The sequence below is a fragment of the Penicillium verhagenii genome (assembly GCF_028828195.1).
Source record: "Penicillium verhagenii strain IBT 33310 chromosome Unknown utg000007l_segment0_segment0, whole genome shotgun sequence".
Classification (NCBI taxonomy): domain Eukaryota; kingdom Fungi; phylum Ascomycota; class Eurotiomycetes; order Eurotiales; family Aspergillaceae; genus Penicillium; species Penicillium verhagenii.
The window spans coordinates 2,269,466-2,287,184 of record NW_026643171.1 but is presented as its reverse complement, the minus strand read 5'-3'; the positions used below and the strand labels follow the sequence as shown (position 1 = coordinate 2,287,184).

At 47.5% G+C, this 17,719-nt stretch overlaps 8 protein-coding genes across 8 annotated transcripts; 3 read left to right on the top strand and 5 right to left on the bottom strand.

Moving 5' to 3' along the window:
- Positions 1-2,604: 2,604 nt before the first annotated feature.
- Positions 2,605-3,639, bottom strand: N7466_007525 (uncharacterized protein; the record flags this gene model as incomplete). The annotated part of the gene is made up of 1 exon (XM_057166914.1): positions 2,605-3,639. The coding sequence occupies one exon, from the start codon at positions 3,637-3,639 to the stop codon at positions 2,605-2,607; it is 1,035 nt and encodes a 344-aa protein (XP_057019955.1).
- Positions 3,640-4,927: 1,288 nt separating this feature from the next.
- Positions 4,928-5,848, top strand: N7466_007524 (aromatic alcohol reductase; the record flags this gene model as incomplete). The annotated part of the gene is made up of 1 exon (XM_057166913.1): positions 4,928-5,848. The coding sequence occupies one exon, from the start codon at positions 4,928-4,930 to the stop codon at positions 5,846-5,848; it is 921 nt and encodes a 306-aa protein (XP_057019954.1).
- Positions 5,849-6,029: 181 nt separating this feature from the next.
- On the bottom strand, positions 6,030-7,641 carry N7466_007523 (uncharacterized protein; the record flags this gene model as incomplete). The annotated part of the gene is made up of 4 exons (XM_057166912.1): positions 6,030-6,275; positions 6,332-6,784; positions 6,845-7,191; positions 7,254-7,641. 4 exons carry the CDS (start codon positions 7,639-7,641, stop codon positions 6,030-6,032), a joined length of 1,434 nt encoding a protein of 477 aa, XP_057019953.1.
- A 704-nt stretch (positions 7,642-8,345) lies between these two features.
- On the bottom strand, positions 8,346-9,644 carry N7466_007522 (Zn(II)2Cys6 transcription factor domain-containing protein; the record flags this gene model as incomplete). Its single annotated transcript, XM_057166911.1, has 2 exons — positions 8,346-9,028; positions 9,095-9,644. 2 exons carry the CDS (start codon positions 9,642-9,644, stop codon positions 8,346-8,348), a joined length of 1,233 nt encoding a protein of 410 aa, XP_057019952.1.
- Positions 9,645-9,966: 322 nt separating this feature from the next.
- N7466_007521 (NmrA/HSCARG family protein) lies at positions 9,967-10,884 on the top strand (the record flags this gene model as incomplete). Its single annotated transcript, XM_057166910.1, has 1 exon — positions 9,967-10,884. The coding sequence occupies one exon, from the start codon at positions 9,967-9,969 to the stop codon at positions 10,882-10,884; it is 918 nt and encodes a 305-aa protein (XP_057019951.1).
- Positions 10,885-11,183: 299 nt separating this feature from the next.
- N7466_007520 (sugar porter family MFS transporter) lies at positions 11,184-12,855 on the bottom strand (the record flags this gene model as incomplete). Its single annotated transcript, XM_057166909.1, has 3 exons — positions 11,184-11,354; positions 11,406-11,526; positions 11,585-12,855. The coding sequence occupies 3 exons, from the start codon at positions 12,853-12,855 to the stop codon at positions 11,184-11,186; spliced, it is 1,563 nt and encodes a 520-aa protein (XP_057019950.1).
- Positions 12,856-13,086: 231 nt separating this feature from the next.
- Positions 13,087-15,629, bottom strand: N7466_007519 (fungal specific transcription factor domain-containing protein; the record flags this gene model as incomplete). The annotated part of the gene is made up of 5 exons (XM_057166908.1): positions 15,544-15,629; positions 14,162-15,121; positions 13,634-14,101; positions 13,377-13,453; positions 13,087-13,313 (listed from the first exon to the last, which is right to left on the bottom strand). Exons 2-5 carry the CDS (start codon positions 14,893-14,895, stop codon positions 13,087-13,089), a joined length of 1,506 nt encoding a protein of 501 aa, XP_057019949.1. The 5' UTR covers positions 14,896-15,121; positions 15,544-15,629.
- Positions 15,630-16,167: 538 nt separating this feature from the next.
- Positions 16,168-17,704, top strand: N7466_007518 (class-II fumarase/aspartase family protein; the record flags this gene model as incomplete). Its single annotated transcript, XM_057166907.1, has 2 exons — positions 16,168-16,664; positions 16,756-17,704. The coding sequence occupies 2 exons, from the start codon at positions 16,168-16,170 to the stop codon at positions 17,702-17,704; spliced, it is 1,446 nt and encodes a 481-aa protein (XP_057019948.1).
- Between the last annotated feature and the right edge of the window lie 15 nt (positions 17,705-17,719).

Below are 17,719 nucleotides of genomic sequence, written 5' to 3'. Positions count from 1 at the left end.
AAGTATTCCGATAGATTCTTTTTTTTTCTTGAGAGGATTGCGTATATATGGTTCTTCTCTATCTTTTTAGAAAAGATGATGCGTGACGATCCGGCCGACAGGTGAAGAGGGGGATGAGTGTGGTGGGTGTGGGTGTAGAAATGACTGATAGTCTTCCAAATGATATTCTCTAGGAGCAGCTTCAAGCGCAAGAGAGAGAAAACCAAAACGAATGAAAGCGCACTGGCGTAAGGATGATATCGAATCGCGTTCGATGATCCACGGCAGAAACGGGGGGGTTGGGTGGTAAGGGCGCGTCGCAGAGGCGTCCTGAGCAAAGGTGTATAAATAAAAAGGCTGGCCTATGCAGCGCAGATTGAATGGCAAGGGATTTTCCCAGCAATGGACTCAAATATGATATAGATGAGGTTGGCTGGTTAGATCGCAATACCTAGGTTGAATCGATCAACAAGGAACGGGGTCTTCAAATGAAGGGAGAAAAAGCCGTTCGAAACGAAGGTGGAGGGCAGAAAGAGCGACACGGATCGTCGTGAAAGAATGAAACGAACGACCTAGCAAGAAGGGAAAAAAAGAGAGAAAGGAAGAAAAATGGAAGACACACACAGGGCACGAAGGAAGGAAAGAGGAAGTTTGGGAAAGGAAATCAGGAGATGCTGACTACGCCGGGAACCAGGAACCAGGAACCACAACCAAACAGTCTAACGTTAGTTACTATTGGCATCCGTGGGGCCTGTCGCTTCCGACCGACCCATATACTCTACTCTACTCTACTCTACGTTCTTTTTTCTTTTTTCTTGTTCCATCTCAAGTCCCTATTTCGTTTTTGAAAGGAAAAAAAAAAAAAAAAACTCTACATGTTCTTCCGGTGACATAGAAGAAAAAGGGGGAGAGGGCGGGGGGCCCCAAAGCAAAAAAAAACCATTCGAATTCAAGTTTGGCCCCTGCGTCGGGCTGCATACAGCCAAAACCAAATTCTTCGGACGGAGCGATATGATTGAGTCTGAGCCTCTTTCTCAGAAGAGGGGTTTCGCATGCACTATCTCCTTACTCCGTACTCGGGTAGCCATCGCACAAGAGACTTGTCCCACTTTTGTCCATTGTGCGCTGTACGACGGAACTTGCCGATTGTCCAGAACCAGGGAAAGGCCACGGTCCAGGTGGTTTATAGACTCTCAATGATATGGAGTCTCGTGGCGTCGAAGGAACCAGACCAGCAGATCCCCAGAAACGCGGAACGACCATTATGATTTATGTTCATTAAGGAACCTCCCCAATCCAGACTCATACCCTGATCGTCACCAATTGCCGTCGAGCGGCATCCACGTGAGATCCGCGGGGGATCTGAAACACCGGATTACTCGTGATATGTCTACTGTACGCGTCGTCAAGATCATAGAGACGAGGGAGTATGAAGAGAAAAAAAAAATTCAACAGATTCATGATGCTGCTGCCTCGGAGTCCGGTTTGTTCTAAATCCTAGTGTTCAATAGTCGCAATAGAAGGTGCAGACTCCAGTGTCTTTTAGTCTCTTTTGGGGGAAAAGCACTTGCCCCTGATTCGAGAACATCTCAGCCACGGCTCCAGTTAGCGCCACCGTCCACCACCCACGGCTCCAGGAGCTACTTCAGTAACTCCCCACCAATCAGCCTACACTTGGGGTCAAAGGCCCCACGGTATCCCCGAGTGTGGTGTGTGCTGTATGGACTGTCACAAAAAGGTACAATTCAGGTACCCGCCCCAGAATCCCATATGATTGGTTTCGGAGTCCCATTGACAGGTCCTTCCAGACCAAGTGTTAAGCGGTTCAGTCCCAGACTGTACAAATTCAGGGTGCAACCTGTCTTGTCTCTCTCTTCATGCCTGAACTGACTGACCGGGCGGGCCTGACCCAGTCCTGATCTCTTCTAGGAAATGTTCCGTGCGCATTTCTCTGCAGAGTCCCCATTGGCCCGATCGGACCGAGATGACCGTGCAGAATGGGGAATGTTCGTTTTCCTGATATTGTCTGCAGCGCACGTCACACTTGAATCCCCGTGTGCCATTGCGTTCTTCCGTGGCATCCGATGAGAGTGCCGAGACATGAACGACCGTATCATTTAACTTGGCTTGCATTCAAAGTCATATCCAGTTTATAATGTCTATAGTAGATCTCAGACTCAGATACATCGGTTATTCAAGGACTTTGCGAAGTATTTGTGTGACCTTGAAAATTGTCACATTGGAATCAAAGGTTCTTGGGATCCAGGGGTGGTTAAAATCCACCGGTGGTGTATTACTATTTTTGGTCGGGAGAACCGGGCTTCTGGTTGGCTACCTGTTTAGGACTAGCGCCTTTAGTCAAACCCGAGCAAACTCGGACATTACGCAACTGAAGCATCCCGAGCCAGGAAATCATGTCTTAGGGGTCGTGCTACAGTTACGGTGGTCTGGTTTGGTGGCTGATGACATGCATTGGCAAGATCACGGCTAATAGCATGTCCATTCAAGCTTATCTGAAAATTAGCCATTGAACAGCCTAGATACCCGGAAAAAATTGCCACCGCCAAGAGGGTATATTGACTAGGTATACATTTTCCGGCAAGGCACATGAGCCTCGGATCATAATCAAAATATGAAAAGACAAGATTGTTCATCCAGCATCCTGATCTGTTTGTCCGCACGAGAAATTGACAACCTCATAGACTCGGCCTGATCCGTGATCTCCCAAACCTGCTCCGTCAGCCGCATCGCCGTATTCCGTTGCTGCTCTCGGTAATACGCTGTCATTGATTCATGTTTCTGTCGCACCCATCTGCGGTCTTCTAGGGTGATTGCTTCGCGTGCAGCGAGATAGAAAGGTTGTGGTAGTGACGAGTCGGGCCCACATCCGGTCGATAGTTGATCCATCAAACGAAAGCAAGTATGTGTTAAATGTTGCACCCGAGGTGACCGGGTTGGATCTCGAAATACCCGTCGTGCAAGTAAGAGATGAGAAGTCCAATAGAAACACTCTGTCAGAATATCCAAGGGCGGGCGCACACAGTCACTCGAAATGGATTCTATACATTGCGCACCCCATGAACGAAGGTCACTCTCGAGCCAATAACCCAGAGAAAGCAAGTCGTCGACCGATTCGTCATTTTCTAAACGTTGCTCCATGTCACATGCCAAATGTGCAATCTGTACTAGGAAGCACATAAGTGGCTGGGGACAACCAGTCATCTTATGGAACGATGGCTCCGACTGATCCCATCTCTCGGTATCAGGCCGATGAAGCACAAAGTCCTTCGGTGCATACGGTTGTCGTTGTCGCGAGAAGGCCAACATAAGATCAACCATGGCAAATCTTTGCACAGTCATCCGCATAAGCGCAGAACGTGGTATCTGGTGATAATAGTCCAATGACTCCATGAGGAATGAGGCGCATCGCATATGGGGTTCCAAAATCCCATCTTCTGACTGTGCGATAACAACGCCCTGTAACACGACAGCTGTGAGCAGTGCTTCATGGTCTGCCAGGTTGGTCCCCGTTGATGCAACATCTCTGGTAGCACAAGTACCTGGCCGAGTGACCAACTGGAGATTCTGTCCTATCGTGCGGAGCATTCGCTGCTGGCGTTGTGCGGCGCTTGATACGCTGCCCATGCCGAAGTTGAGCATGTGTTCTGTGGCTATGCAGACGATTGTCTCACGCAAAATAGGGGATGAAAGTGCAATGAATGATAAATGCCGGTATGGATTATCTGGCCCGTCCAATGCAGGGACGTTTGATGACACCAGTCTCACGTCTGGGAATAGAGTGAGCTGCCCTGTGTTTCATATATGGCTATGGTGGACATTTGAGTTCTTACAGTATTCCCAAGCCAATTTCTCCTCGTCCGAGTCAAATGGGCTGTTTTCAAAAATAGATGGCGGCAGGCTGAGTTGCCGGGTATCATCTCCATTTTGTGCATCTCTGTGCTGAGTCTTGGGACTTGATAACGTGAACTGTGATTTTTGAACCCATTTCAATCCCGAAGGCCATTGGCAGTCAAATCCCCTTGCAGAGCAAAAGGAGCAACTTGGTCGGCTTTCATCACATTTATTGTGTCTGGCTCGACATGTGAGACATCCTGCGGACGCACTTGGTCAGTGATACATTATACCACCATACCAATGTATGACCTGAGTAGGTGTTTGGTACCGGTGCGCGATCGTGAGAAACGTTCCCCGCGGGGCATTCCGTGCTGGGGAAGAAAGCGATAAGTACCAGTAATCACACTCGTAAATTGATGATATTATTAAGCTCCTGAACTGATCGAGGGGATCTTCGTTTCCCCGCTTATCGCGACATCACGGTCACATGATGGGCATCCAATTGGTCAAACATGACTAGCCCTTGGTCAGTCACGACAGGATGATAATCAGAGTAATATTCGGTTGACCTTTTTGACATTTGTTCTGTTAGAATAGACGTCATGAATTGGTGTGGTATCAAGTTTTGTTTAATGGAAATTTTTGAAGAAAATGAATGCGTGATAATATACTCCGTACATGTCTCGCCATTGTGTAAAATTGAGACACCTTGGAAAATTGAAGTCCCAACCCTTTACCAACCTGAGTTATACTCTATAAATTCTGGCGAAAAGTGCCCACAATGTATCTCACTGCAGTTTTTTGAACCGGACCCTTTTTCCTTTGTTGGACCGGGCACCGAGGTAGATGGCCCCACTATCTGCAGGGAAAACCCCTCGCTAATAATAGCAAGAACTTTTCAATATTCAAAGGTTTTGCTCAGCATCCAGTTTGCATTTATCAACACAGTTCGTATCCTATTTGACAGATCCGCTCTAAAGCCCAACCCGAAAATCACCAATTGTGGTCGAAAAAAAGAACACTCTAGTTTTCTCCTTTAGCCGTCCTTCACGACCTCGGGAACGCCACATCCATATCATAATTCCTCCCCAAGATGGCTATCAAAAGTGTTGCAATCGCCGGTGGCTCAGGTTCCCTTGGAGGGCCCATCATCGAGTCTCTCTTATCGTCCGGTTTTGAGGTTACAGCTCTTGTCCGAGCTGGCAAACAGTCTCCATCTTCTTCTTTCCCCGCATCTGTCAAAACCGCAACAGTCGACTATACATCCCACGAAAGCCTTGTCGTTGCTCTCAAGGGAATCGATGCCGTGATTTCTGTTCTCAGCGGCCCAGGACTCGACTTCCAGCCCGCAATTCTCGATGCCGCCATCGAGGCCGGCGTCTCTAGGTTCCTGCCTAGCGAGTTCGGCGCCAATACCTACATCCCACTGACATCGGAAATCCCAATCTTCCAGGGCAAGGTTGCATTCCAGAAATCCATGCAGCAGAAGCTGGCTGAGCACCCGAGTTTGTCTTATTCACTCATTGTTCATGGGCCCCTGTTTGATTTCTGTCTGGCGGGTGGCTTGTTTGGTGATGTTCAAAAGCGCGAGATGACCATTTACGATGGTGGAGACAATAAATTCTCATCAACTTGTTTGGCTGATCTTGGTACTGTTGTTGTGGGTGTTTTGAAGAGCCCTGAGCAGACTAAGAATCGGGCGATTTTCGTTGAAGGGGTGAACTTGACTCAAAATAAGCTGTTGAGTAGCCTGGAGAAGGTGACCGGATCGGCCTGGACGAGGAAAGAAGGCTCTATTAGAGACCTGAATGTTGCCATGAATGCTGAGATGCAGAAGGGGCAGCCGAATCCGGGTGTCTTTGTTCCAGGCTTTCTGAAGGTTGCTATCTTTGGCGGATCTGCGTATGGCTCGGATTTGAATGAGCAGACACCCGGCCTTGACAATGATATTGTTGGCTTGAAGGCGTACAGTGAAAAGGAGCTTGAGGAGAAGATCAAAAGCATTGCTGGCTAAGAAATTTCAAAAGCTAAACAGTTATACCGACAACTTGGAAGGCCCATGGATTGGATTGATATTGTATGCACACATGATGTCTCAAACCAAGGGCTGCCAAGCAAATATACTATTCTTCGACCCAAACATAAGCCCTGGGGGTTGGAAACCTTCAATATCATCAGAGCACTTTGAAATATAACTACTCCCCCAATGTATCCTGAATTACACGAGTCACGCGATCAACGATCAACTCAATCTCAGCCCGAGTCGTATTATAAGCAGGGGCCAAGCAGACATGATCACCATTGATCCCATCCACACCACCGTTTCCGGGAATCAAGGATATCGCATGCTCCGGTTTGAGTCCAGATGTATGAACCGCCCAAGCGACTCCCTGTGATGGCGGATATGGCTCCTTTGTTTGTTTGTCTTTCACGAACTCGATCTATAACCCCGTTAGTAAAGGTTCAAGCTATTAGGAAGAAAACAGAATTAGCTCACCGCCCAAAAGAGTCCTCGCCCGCGAATATCACCAACATGAGGATGGCTATCAAGTTTCTCGTGCAGCAACTGGCTTAAGTAGGTGCCCATCTCTCGGACATTTGGCAGAAGATTGTCTTCCTGTATAATCTTCTGTACCCTATACGCAGCCGCACATGAAACCGGGTGACCCTGATAGGTCTGGCTGTGAGAGAATGATCCAGTTCCCTTTGTCAGAGTATCAACAACATGTTGGTTGATCAAGAGGCCAGCAATTGGGGCGTATCCTCCACCAAGACCTTTAGCAATGGTTTGTAGGTCTGGGACGACGTCCTCCTGTTCCCAAGCGTGCAGGGTTCCAGTACGGCCCATACCAGACATGACCTCGTCCAGGATAAGCAATGCACTGTGACGCTGGCATACTTCTTTCATGGCCTTCCAATAACCAGGCAGCGCAGGCATGCATCCCAATGTCTGGAGGAACTGTTAGAACAAGACCTGTGTACCACACACTTCAAGGGATATTGAACTCACTGCACCAGCCATAGTTTCCGCAACAAAAGCGCAGACTGTATCGGGTCCTAGTCTTTGGAACTCATCTTCCAATTCCTGAGCAAGTCTGCCAACATAGCTCTCCACAGTTTCCTCCGATCTCATATCTCGGTATGGGTAGCATTGAGAGACGTGAGAGACATTCTTCGCTAGAACCTTCTCATACAATGCTCTGCGCCCAACATGGTGGCCCACAGAGAGCGAGCCAAGAGTATTGCCGTGATATGATTGCTTCCGAGCGATGAAATTGACGCGCTGTGGCTGCGGAGTGGGCAGTTCCATGAAATACTGGACAGCCAGTTTCAAAGAAGCTTCGACAGCTTCGGTTCCTGTGTGTATCATGTAATGTTAGCAAGCAACATCTGCAAAGCGACCCTTCAGTCAGACTTGCCTGATGCCACAATGAATGCCCGGGACATTTGGCCTCCAGTGGAGTCGACCAAGAACCTGCAAAGATTTTCCATGGCGCTGTTGGTGAAGTAAAGAGAGTAGCAGTAAGAAACCTTTTGTAGTTGCTCTTGGATTGCCTCGTGCACCCGCTTGTCATTGTGTCCAAGGCAGGATACCGCCGCGCCGCAGGTGGCGTCCAGAATTTCCAATCCGGTGTCTGTGATGAGGTAGCTTCCTCTACCGCCGACAATGTTAAGAGGCTTCTGCCGAAGCTGACGATAAAGTACACCACTGTCACCATTGCCATTGGAAACCTCTTTTAGGGCCTCCGTGGCTCCAGTGATTGGCGCTTGAAGCGACACGGCTCCATCTGGCTCATAATCACCCATACTGCAATTTTTGATGTTCGAATGTGATTGGAACCCAAAGTTTTTTTCAACAAAAAATATGTATGTTCAAATTTACCGTTTAAAGCTTTTGATGTTGAAAGTAAATATGATAAGATGAGAAAACTTTTGGATCTGGAAGGAGGGGGTCAAGTCAATAAATAAGTACTAGGCAAAGCACTTGCCACATCACATTGCATCTGGTACAATTTCTTGTTTAGACCTCTTCAATGATGTTAGTTATCTCACGACATTCGGCCCATTTCACCATATTGATTGGTTCTCCCTATTGTAAAATAGCAACTCAATCGGGACATCAGAGCCGCACATACTGTGACGTTCACTTGTTATCGCCATCACTAAACCCAAAGAGGTAATCTTTGTCGGACCCACTTCTATAAAGAACGTTGTTGGTCAAAAGATGCGATAAGACATAAAGAATCATCTTGACAGCTTGACTTGATTGCGTGGAATCCAAACTTATACTTACGTGGAAATTCCTCTTCACCGGGGATTGGTCAATAAGCCCGTTTATCGGAATGTGATTTGACCAAAGTACCGACCTGCAGGATTTTGTTGGTGCCCGCATTCGAGTACATCTAGTTCTGGACTGAGGTACTGAGTCACTTCGCATGTGGTTTTCCGTGGGAAGTTAGATCCTTGCGGTCAACGGATTGGCTTAAGCAATAAGTGGTGGATTGTAATATTTATGATAATATGGCCCCTCTTCCATGAAACCATGTTCTGGTCTTATCAATGCCTAGCAAAGTAACCAGAAACATCTTGCCGAATGTGTCCAAATCCTCTGGCTGTGCAGTAGCCAGAACCCAGGTAAAGTCCAGATTACCCACGACAAAATGCGGTTTCTCAGCCCACGCGACCGCAAAATCAAAGGCGCTCTGAGCATTCCAAAGGTGAGCCGATAAGTACCAGGAATGGTGAAGACCCAGTTTCCCATCACATTGCAGGTTAGGAGTCCCCTGAAGCACTTTGTATATTTGCATGAAATAGAACGCAAGAAGGACGGTTCTCCGAGCGGATTCTTGAATGATCCAGGAATACCAAAAGTTTGTGACTGCATCGATGGACAGTGGCATAGGCTCTATGGAGTCCGATGGGAGTGGGATGTTTAGGTGACTTAGGAGAGTCATGACAGAAGACTCGAGTGACGTGAAAAGGGCATCTGCTGTCGCGCGAGAGCGGATGTCACCATCGAATAAACGCATGACTTGATATAAAATTAAGGCATGGACTCGTGCCAGAAGTTCAAATGTGGTATTCGGCTCAGGAGTTGACATAAGTTCCATTATTCTTGCCTCAAAAAGAGCCATTATAACTGTTGCGTTGGCTTCGTTTTTGGACATGTATAGAGAGCAGCAGGCAAATGCGTCTAGATGGTGTTAGTATGAAAGGTAAAAATTTGGACTTTTTTCTTGCTTTTCAAGTGATAGCTTACCCTGCATGGCCCTCGGCATATAGTTTTGATAAAGTTTTGGATGACACCATGGTGTTTGGTTTTCGAGAACCATCATTCTAGGCGACATTTCCAAAATGTCGATCGCAAATTGAAGCTGGGAAGCAATTATCTCCGGCAACGGCCTCGGCGGTCTTGCTCGTGGTAATATAAGCTCAGAATTAGGGTCGATATCAAAACCTTGTCCAGGGAGCATGGCTTGAACTCCAGAGCATGCAGTGTGGTAACTTGGGTGTGAATCCACCAGGCCCGTCATGACGGGTAAGGAGGCAGATTGGGGACAAAAATCGAAGCCTGGCTGAATTTGGCAGTTGGTGTTGGAATTTATGTCCAGATCGCCGAGGGAATCAATTAGGTGAGAGGCCTTACCCAAATTCTCGGTCTCATAGGCCTGTTGCCACGGGTAGACGCAAGTGACATCCCGGCGGGTGCATCGAGAGCAGGCTGGGAGAGCGAGATCACAGCGTCGCTTTGCGGTCTTGCAAGCCTCACAAGATTTTCGCCGCGGAAGTGGGATCGACTCGTGGGCCATTATGCATGATGGTCTGTTCTGTACGCGTTAGTGGAGTGCAAAGGGAAGGCGATTCACCCACGCCGCAAGCTGAGACTCGTTTATGGGTTAGCGTGCGGAATTCCGCACGCCAAAGTGGATCTCCACCACCAGTTGGCCAACCAGAGCTAAAATCAACCATCTGAGGTGGAGAACTCCACTTTCTTAGTAACTTCTACTTTTGTAGTATGAACAAGCAGTACTTGCGTGGTCAAGAAATATAAGAATGCATGAATGTCCAATTTTCCAGTAGCATCACAATCAATAGTCTTTACTTTCCCCTCTCTTATCAGCTACATAAACCATGTCTTCCAAATCTGTTTTTGTCTGTGGCGCGACTGGTACCCAAGGTGGCGCCTTAACAAATCAACTCCTCGACAAAGGCATCAACGTTAATGCCATCACCAGGGACATCAACTCCTCCCAAGCCCAGCACCTGATCTCGCGAGGTGTCTCCCTTACCCAGGGCGATTTTGACGACGAAGAATGCCTAAAGCATGCCATGGCCAATTGTACCAGTTTCTTCCTCAATCTCCCACCCGACTTTACCAAACCCACCGGCGAACTTGATCAAGCTCGAAAAATTCTCTCAGTCGCCAAGCAGTCTGGTGTCAGACACGTCATCTACACCAGTGCTTTGGGAGCCAACAATCCCGAGCAACTACCTCACTGGACCCCCTCCGGCCTGATAGGCATGCTTCTCCTCAGCAAGCAGGCCATCGAGAAAGAAGTCAAAGCCGCCGGATTCGAAACATGGACCATCTTGCGTCCTGGAAACTTCATGTCAAATTTCCTTGACCCACTGGTTCGGATGTATCAAGGCCTAGTTGAAACGAGGAAATTTACCACTGCCTTTCTTCCACAGACTATTCTACCTATGATTGATCCAAACGATATTGGCAAATTTGCCGCTGCTGCCATTGTCGAGCCTTCGAAGTTTAACCATCGGGAAGTTGAGACTGTATCCCAGATGATGACAGTCGAGGATCTGGTGAAGGATTTGTCGATGGCCACTGGGAAGGATATTGAAATGTGTTTCTTGTCCGAGGAGGATATCGCTGCCCAGCTTCCTACAAATCCAGTCTTGGGTCCTCAAAAGGTTATGCGCGACATGTCGTTGCTTGTTGATATGGAATATGTGCGAAGTTGGGGAATTAAGCTGGAGACTTTCGCTGGATTTTTGGAGCGAGAGAAGCAGCGGGTGGATATGACATACATGTAAATACTGCAAATTCGATATTCACTTTCAACGCTCAAGAGTCGGGTGTTGAGAACCTTCCAATTGAATATTGAATTTTCATCAAATATGCATTTCTGATCGAATGCTTCATGGATCAAAGTATTTTCAAATTTGAAGCTAGAAAAGAAGCAAAAAACTTGTGGGGGCTAGATGTAGAAAAGAGAAAATTGAAATTATAGTGCATGGATTATGACCGTGAATGTGTTTAATGCCACGCAATAGTTTCTCTTATAACAAAGTTTCTGAAGGTCTTGGGCCGGCGCTCTGTGCAGACAGGGCCCTTAATTGCTGATCGAGCCAGTTGAATATTCTTCGTGTTCAACCTCTTGCTTTTCCTGCGCAGGATCGACACTGACTTCATGAAAATTTTTATTGGCGAATCGAACAGTAGCCCATACAGAGGGACTTTCCCGGAATATGAGATCGATTTCTTCCAGACTGCGACCCATTGTCTGAAGAATATTAGGAAATTAATTAATTAATAGCCTTGAGTGGAGACGTACCTCGGGATAAAAGAAGTAGACTGAGAGGGGAATAGAAAAGCCAATACAGGTGAATACAATGTAGAAACGGTATCCGATTGTATCGATTGCCACTGGTGTAATCATGGTGATGACAAAGTTCCTGAGAAGTCGCGTCAGTGACCAAGTTCTTCCTCAAGACTGGGAATAATAGTAAATACCATAGCCAGTGATTGGCAGTTGAGATACTCGACATTGCAACACGGAGCCTAGTAGGTGCCACTTCTGCGCAGTACAGGAAGTTGGCACCCAGGAACCCGATCGGAATGAAGAAGTTGAACAGAAATACAAACAGAACACTGGTGATCTGAGCGGCGTAGTTCGTGTGTGGAAAGGATGTCGCGACTGCAAGACCAAGCATGCAAGCTGCCATTCCCCCTCCACTGACCATCAAGGCGAAGCGACGACCAAATCGATCAATTGTGAAGAAGGATACGAAACACGAAAGGAATTTCCAAGTGAGCGTGCCACCGGACAGAATTCGGGCTACTTCAGCATTCATTCCCAGCCCCGATTCGAAGATGACCGTGGAGTACACAGATATCAGGTTGCCGCCTGACATCTGCTGAGCGAACTGAAGAAATAAACACATCCCAAATCTGTATAGCAAGCGGTCGTCGCCCATCTTTAGAAGGTCCAGAAGGGACGACGCGCTGTTGGCAGTCTCCTCCAGGGAGCTTTCAATTCCAGAAACTTCAGCCAGTAGGTCAGAGGCATCTTCAGGAACATCCCGTAGACATGCAAGTGTGGCCGTGGCTTCTGCAACCCGGCCTTGGCGAACTAACCATCGAGGGGACTCGGGGAGATAGATGATCGACACCATGAGTAAGACGGCGAAAGCGATGGGGATGGAAACGGAAGGCCTCCAGGTGATTGGACCCGTTTTGTACTGGTAAAATCCAAGATTGATCCACGCTTGCAGCATGTAACCTAGAGCTATGAAAAGTCCGTCTAACACGACATGTTTTCCACGATTCTTTGAGCTGGAACACTCGCTTTGCCATGTCGGAACGGTACCACTTAGCATGCCAATACCCACGCCAAGTATAACACGACCAATAATAAGCTGCGCTAGTTGGAATGAAGATGCTTCCAAGATCTGACCGATCAATGCCAGAAGAGCCCCCATAAAGATGACCGGGCGGCGACCGAATTTATCCGCGGTGTATGAACACGAAAGACAGCCTGGCAGAGCACCAAGAGTGAATGTGGCGATGACAACCCCCTGGACTGTAGCATTGTGACTCGCCTGGGCGCCTGTTGTGTTGACAGTATCAATTTCTGGGAAGTGCTTCACCCAGTCTGAAAGAGATACCAGACTTCCCAGCCCAGACTGGTTATACCCGAAAAGAGTATAGGCAGGGCAAACAACCGCAAGGATCTGAGCAAGGGATAGAGCTCCTCCTCTGAGATTCCAAAACCTCTTCGTCATTTCGAGCGGTGGAAGTTGAATGGGAAGGCGAATGGATAGGTGCAGACCGTGCAGTGGTGAAAAGCGAATTCAAAAGCAAGTAAACAGAACTTCATTTTGGAAATAAATTCGGGGACCCCAGGTTGCGGTTCTTGAATATATGATCAAGACCTTGGCTTGCATATGGCTCATGCGGAGTAAGTACCCCGGCCGGAATAGAAGCCGAGTCGGGATAGAGGCTTATCACGGGCGCTATGGGGATCTCGGCAATCGTCCGAGGTTCTCCGACCCATCAAAGTCCATGAACCCCATAAATGGCCCTGGAACTCCGTACATCCAGTCGGTGGCGGTCACATAGTTCAAATCAGCGAGCGCGTTTGTGTCACAGGTGCTATGCTGGTCAAATATCCCTGGTGTCTCGGTTAAAATTCCCTGGCCGGGTTCTGGCTCCACGCCGACCGAGATTTGTCCAGCTTGGGCTATTAATGATCGCAGCATGTGTAAAACTGCGATAGCATCAGTTATAGACTCATTGTACACACCTCGCTGCAATTGATCAAGTGGTCTGTCGACGCTGTCTCTTTGGAGAATAGAAACCCCCCTCAAAATCATATCCATGCTAGTTTGAAGGGACGGGCAACATTCTAGATGAAAGGTCCGGCAATGGCATTGACAATAGACATGCATCAGGCCAGATTGGAAAATCATCCCAGGCCCCATCAGGCTCAAGTTGTGAAGCCATATTGGGACCTGGGGATCTTCTAGTAGAGTCAAATTCACACTACTGGAGGCAACGCACACTTGAAGACATTTCGAAAATTCAACTGTGCTGTCGTCGAAGGATAACCCCGGTCGATGTATTAGGATTATTGCAACATTAGCCAATAGTTGGAGCCACAGCGTTGTTTTTTCCATCACCTGGGGTGAATTCTCAGAAGAAACCCGTGCTGAGACACTTCCAATGTCAAAATGAATGCCGTTTGATTTGAGATTTTGGTTCCACATTCGCAAGTCAAGGTCCAACTCGTTGATTTTAGCGGCACCGTTTCTTCTTTTTGTAGTTGTATACAGCATCTCGCGAATTCGTGAAAGGATTTTCCCCAGATGTACGTATTGAATGAACTCAAATACGGGAGTTTTCTCCCCGGGCAAGGGGTGCGCAAGTTCTACGACATCCAGGTCGGTAAGATTGCAATCTAAGGGCATATCGTTATCGACATCAAGATCATTGATCTGACTTGGCAGCCCATGGTGCAAAGATGTTATTCTAAAAGATTAGCATACTTTTTCTGCATTTTTGGCCCCAACCACTCCGGAGGGCACATACTTGTCGAAAACGTAAACCCACCACCAAAGCCGCTTCCGAAGCTCAATTTCCCCCGGTTTCATCTTGAAACGCCGAGCATGACGGTGGAGACCGAGTGATTGTGCCAGACTCGTAATTATTCCATTAGCTCTCGTCATCGCAAGACAATGACCATTTAGTTGATTGTAAAAAGCAAACAAGATAATAGCTTGTAAGCTCTTTAGATCTCCTCGAGTAGCCACCTCATCAATCAGCGAGCTTGCGACAGGCGAATAACGATCATAATTGGATTTCGGTTCGGAGGTCGGCTTTCGAGTATCACTGCACGTTTCATTGATGCAGAGAATCATGAGGAGCGTCAGGACTGTGGCATAATTCACGTCATTGGCGCAAAGTGGGTCATGCAGAACTTCAAATAGTGAGTTTATATCAGTCATCAACTGCATCGGGACAAGAACTGGACAAAATGCCTCCCATTCCTTGACGAAGAGATTAGCTTGTTCGTGGTAATAAGGTAGAGAATCTGTGAAGCAACCGAAAATTCCTCCGCGATGGTACAAAGTGGTTGCGAAAGGCTTTTCGTGCTGGGAAGAGCACAGCTGGGTTAAAAAGAGACGGAAACAGCTTTCTGGGAAGCCTCCTGTAAGATTTAAAGACTTGCGACACTCCTTTTCAACACTGAGGACAAAATGGACACCAGTTGTCGAACCTGCAAATCGACCAACTCCATTTTTATCGTGAACCAAGCGGCCCATGTGTTTGATAACGTATGTTGCGTCATCATTTTGATTTCTCTGGGTCTGTATCGTTGCTAATCCCTCTGGGTTAACGGATTCTGGATCGAGAGGAAGTCCGCTCTGCTCTTTGTGGCCAAGCTCTTCTTGTAATAGCTTATTCTGATCCTTCTCGGATTTGAGCTGCTGCTGGCATCTCACAAGCTCTGCTTGAAGCTGCTCGACCAATTTTTTATCTGATGCGAATCTAAGACGATTTAGCAAGGTACAATGATACTTGTAGTGATACTAATATTGATTTACCCTCGAATTTTAGTTTTCCTTTGGAGATTCACGGAGACTTCGCACATGTGTCCTACTTTTCCACAGTTCCGACACTGATGCTCCAGAGTTTCCCGAGGTCAGTGAGACACATCAATAAACGGCATCAGAGACGTACGGTGGGAAGAGACCCGTCACATTTTAACTTCTTTCTGCACAACAAATGCTCGTTAGTATTAGTCCCTCTATTTGGGGTTTATCTTCAAACCGAAACAAGGGTTCATATAACCGGCTGAAAACTTACTTTCTGCAACGATCACTGATTTGGAACCCTTGAATGTCAGTTGATTTCATATAACTAGAACCGCGCTAATTTTTCTATAAACAAGATTCAAGAATATGGCCTACCACGCCTGTCCAACTCGGTGAGCCATGGCTAGATTGCCTTGCTCGGAGAAGCTACCGTCGACGACTTCATTTGCGTCTGGTGGCATTGGAAGTTTAAGTCTAGAAACAGAAGCTCTGTACTATACGATCCCGTGTCTGGTTAACGAAGCGGAGTGAGTTCACCCCTTTCCGTTTGCTGACTCATGATTCATGACGTTGGGCTTGTATTTTGCCACACCGCCTTCGCAATAAAACCACACCGTAGTTTCAAAATCGCTAGGCTACGCGCGCTTTATAATGCCAAGGCTGTCGTCCGCCAATCATATTTTGTCAGGCTTTGTTTTAAGAGAAACTAGTGCGTGGCATTACTCATATTAACTACACTCCCAAGTCCACGGACGATACCTGGATATGCTCCACTTTGCCTTCGGGATAGTCGTCTATTCCGAAGAATGCATCAGGTCAATCTCCGCAATAATTCCCTCCGCATGAGGGGGAAGCGATTAAGCAGAATGGAATATTTAATACCTTAAGCCCCAAGGATGATGCAATTCACTTCCAATTCCTTCTTCTGTTTTACGCCTTCCTCTTTGACTTTTTTTTTCAGCCATTTTGTCATTACATACTCCTTAAGCTTCTCTCGCAATGGCGGTCTCTGCACTTGACTCCCGCGTCTTTCGCAACTTATTTGGAACACAAGAAATTCGTGACATCTTCACCGATGATGCATATATCAAGTGCTTGATTGAAGTTGAGGCTGCATTGGCACGGGCCCAATCGAAAACCGGAGTTATCCACCCAGAGGCAGGAGATGCGATTACTGCAACATTCGCTGACGTGCAACTCGAGTATGTCAGATTGCCCCGGCAGAAGAGAGTGGAAACTAACAAGCGACGATGCAGCTACGATCGCCTCGCACGTGAAACAGATGTTGTTGGATACCCTGTTCTTCCACTTGTCTGTCAATTGGTGGAAAGAACACCAGACGAAACATCCAAGTACATCCATTGGGGAGCAACTACACAAGATATCATGGATGATGCGTCCATGCTTCAGATCAAGCGTGGGCTTGTTCTTGTGGAAAGGGAGCTACATACTCTCAATGGAGTTCTCGCAAATCTGGCCACTACCTACCGCGATACGTGAGTGTTTTTTTCTTTTCTTCTGATACTCTTTATTCTTCATTTTTGTCCCCTTGGGATTCCTGGTATCCATATTAACAAGTTGATTTAGCCCCATGGCAGGTCGCACACACCTTCAACACGCCTTACCTTGCACTTTCGGTTATAAATGTGCTGTTTATCTATCAAGTGTGCTTCGGCACTTGGAACGGATGGAGGAGATTAAACAAAGATGTCTGCTCGTGCAGTTCGGAGGAGCGGCCGGCACGATTGCGTCTCTGGGCTCAGACGACCCAGGTCTACGGGTACGCGCTCAACTCGCTCTGGAGCTGGATCTGCAAAATCCATCCATCACCTGGCACGTCGCCAGGGATAATATGGCAGAAATCACGAATTTTTTGGCCCTTGTCGGTGGCACCTTGGGAAAAATTGCGCTGGATCTCATGATCATGTCTTCTAACGAGTTTGATGAAGTATCAGAGCCCTTTGTGCCTCATCGTGGCGCTTCATCAACCATGCCACAGAAGCGTAATCCGATTTCCAGCGAGGTCATTCTTGCTGCCTCAAAAATGTTGCGAGCTAATGCGTCACTGGGGCTGGATGCAATGATCACTGACTTTGAGCGCGCCTCTGGGCCCTGGCATCTGGAATGGGTGGCTATCCCCGACGCATTTGTTACCGCGGTCGGAGCGCTTCACCAAACAAACTTCGCGCTCAGTGGCTTGGTGGTGAAAGTTGACTCCATGGAGCGCAATTTACACTCTACCAATGGTTTGATTGTGGGAGAAGCAGTTATGATGGCTCTTGCGCCTCATATCGGACGACAAAAGGCACATGATGAAGTTTATGAAGCCTGTAAATCTGCTATTGAGCAGAATCGATCCCTGCTGCAACTTTTGGAAGAGTCCCCTGTTCTGACTGGCGTATTTACGAAGCAACAGTTGGTGGGATTATGCGACCCTCTGCAATATATGGGTGCCAGTCGACTTATGGTGGATGAAATGGTGAAGCGTTCTAAATTGACTCTACACCAGAACGATATGCTCGTGAATGGTAATTAGAGTTGACGTCGTCAA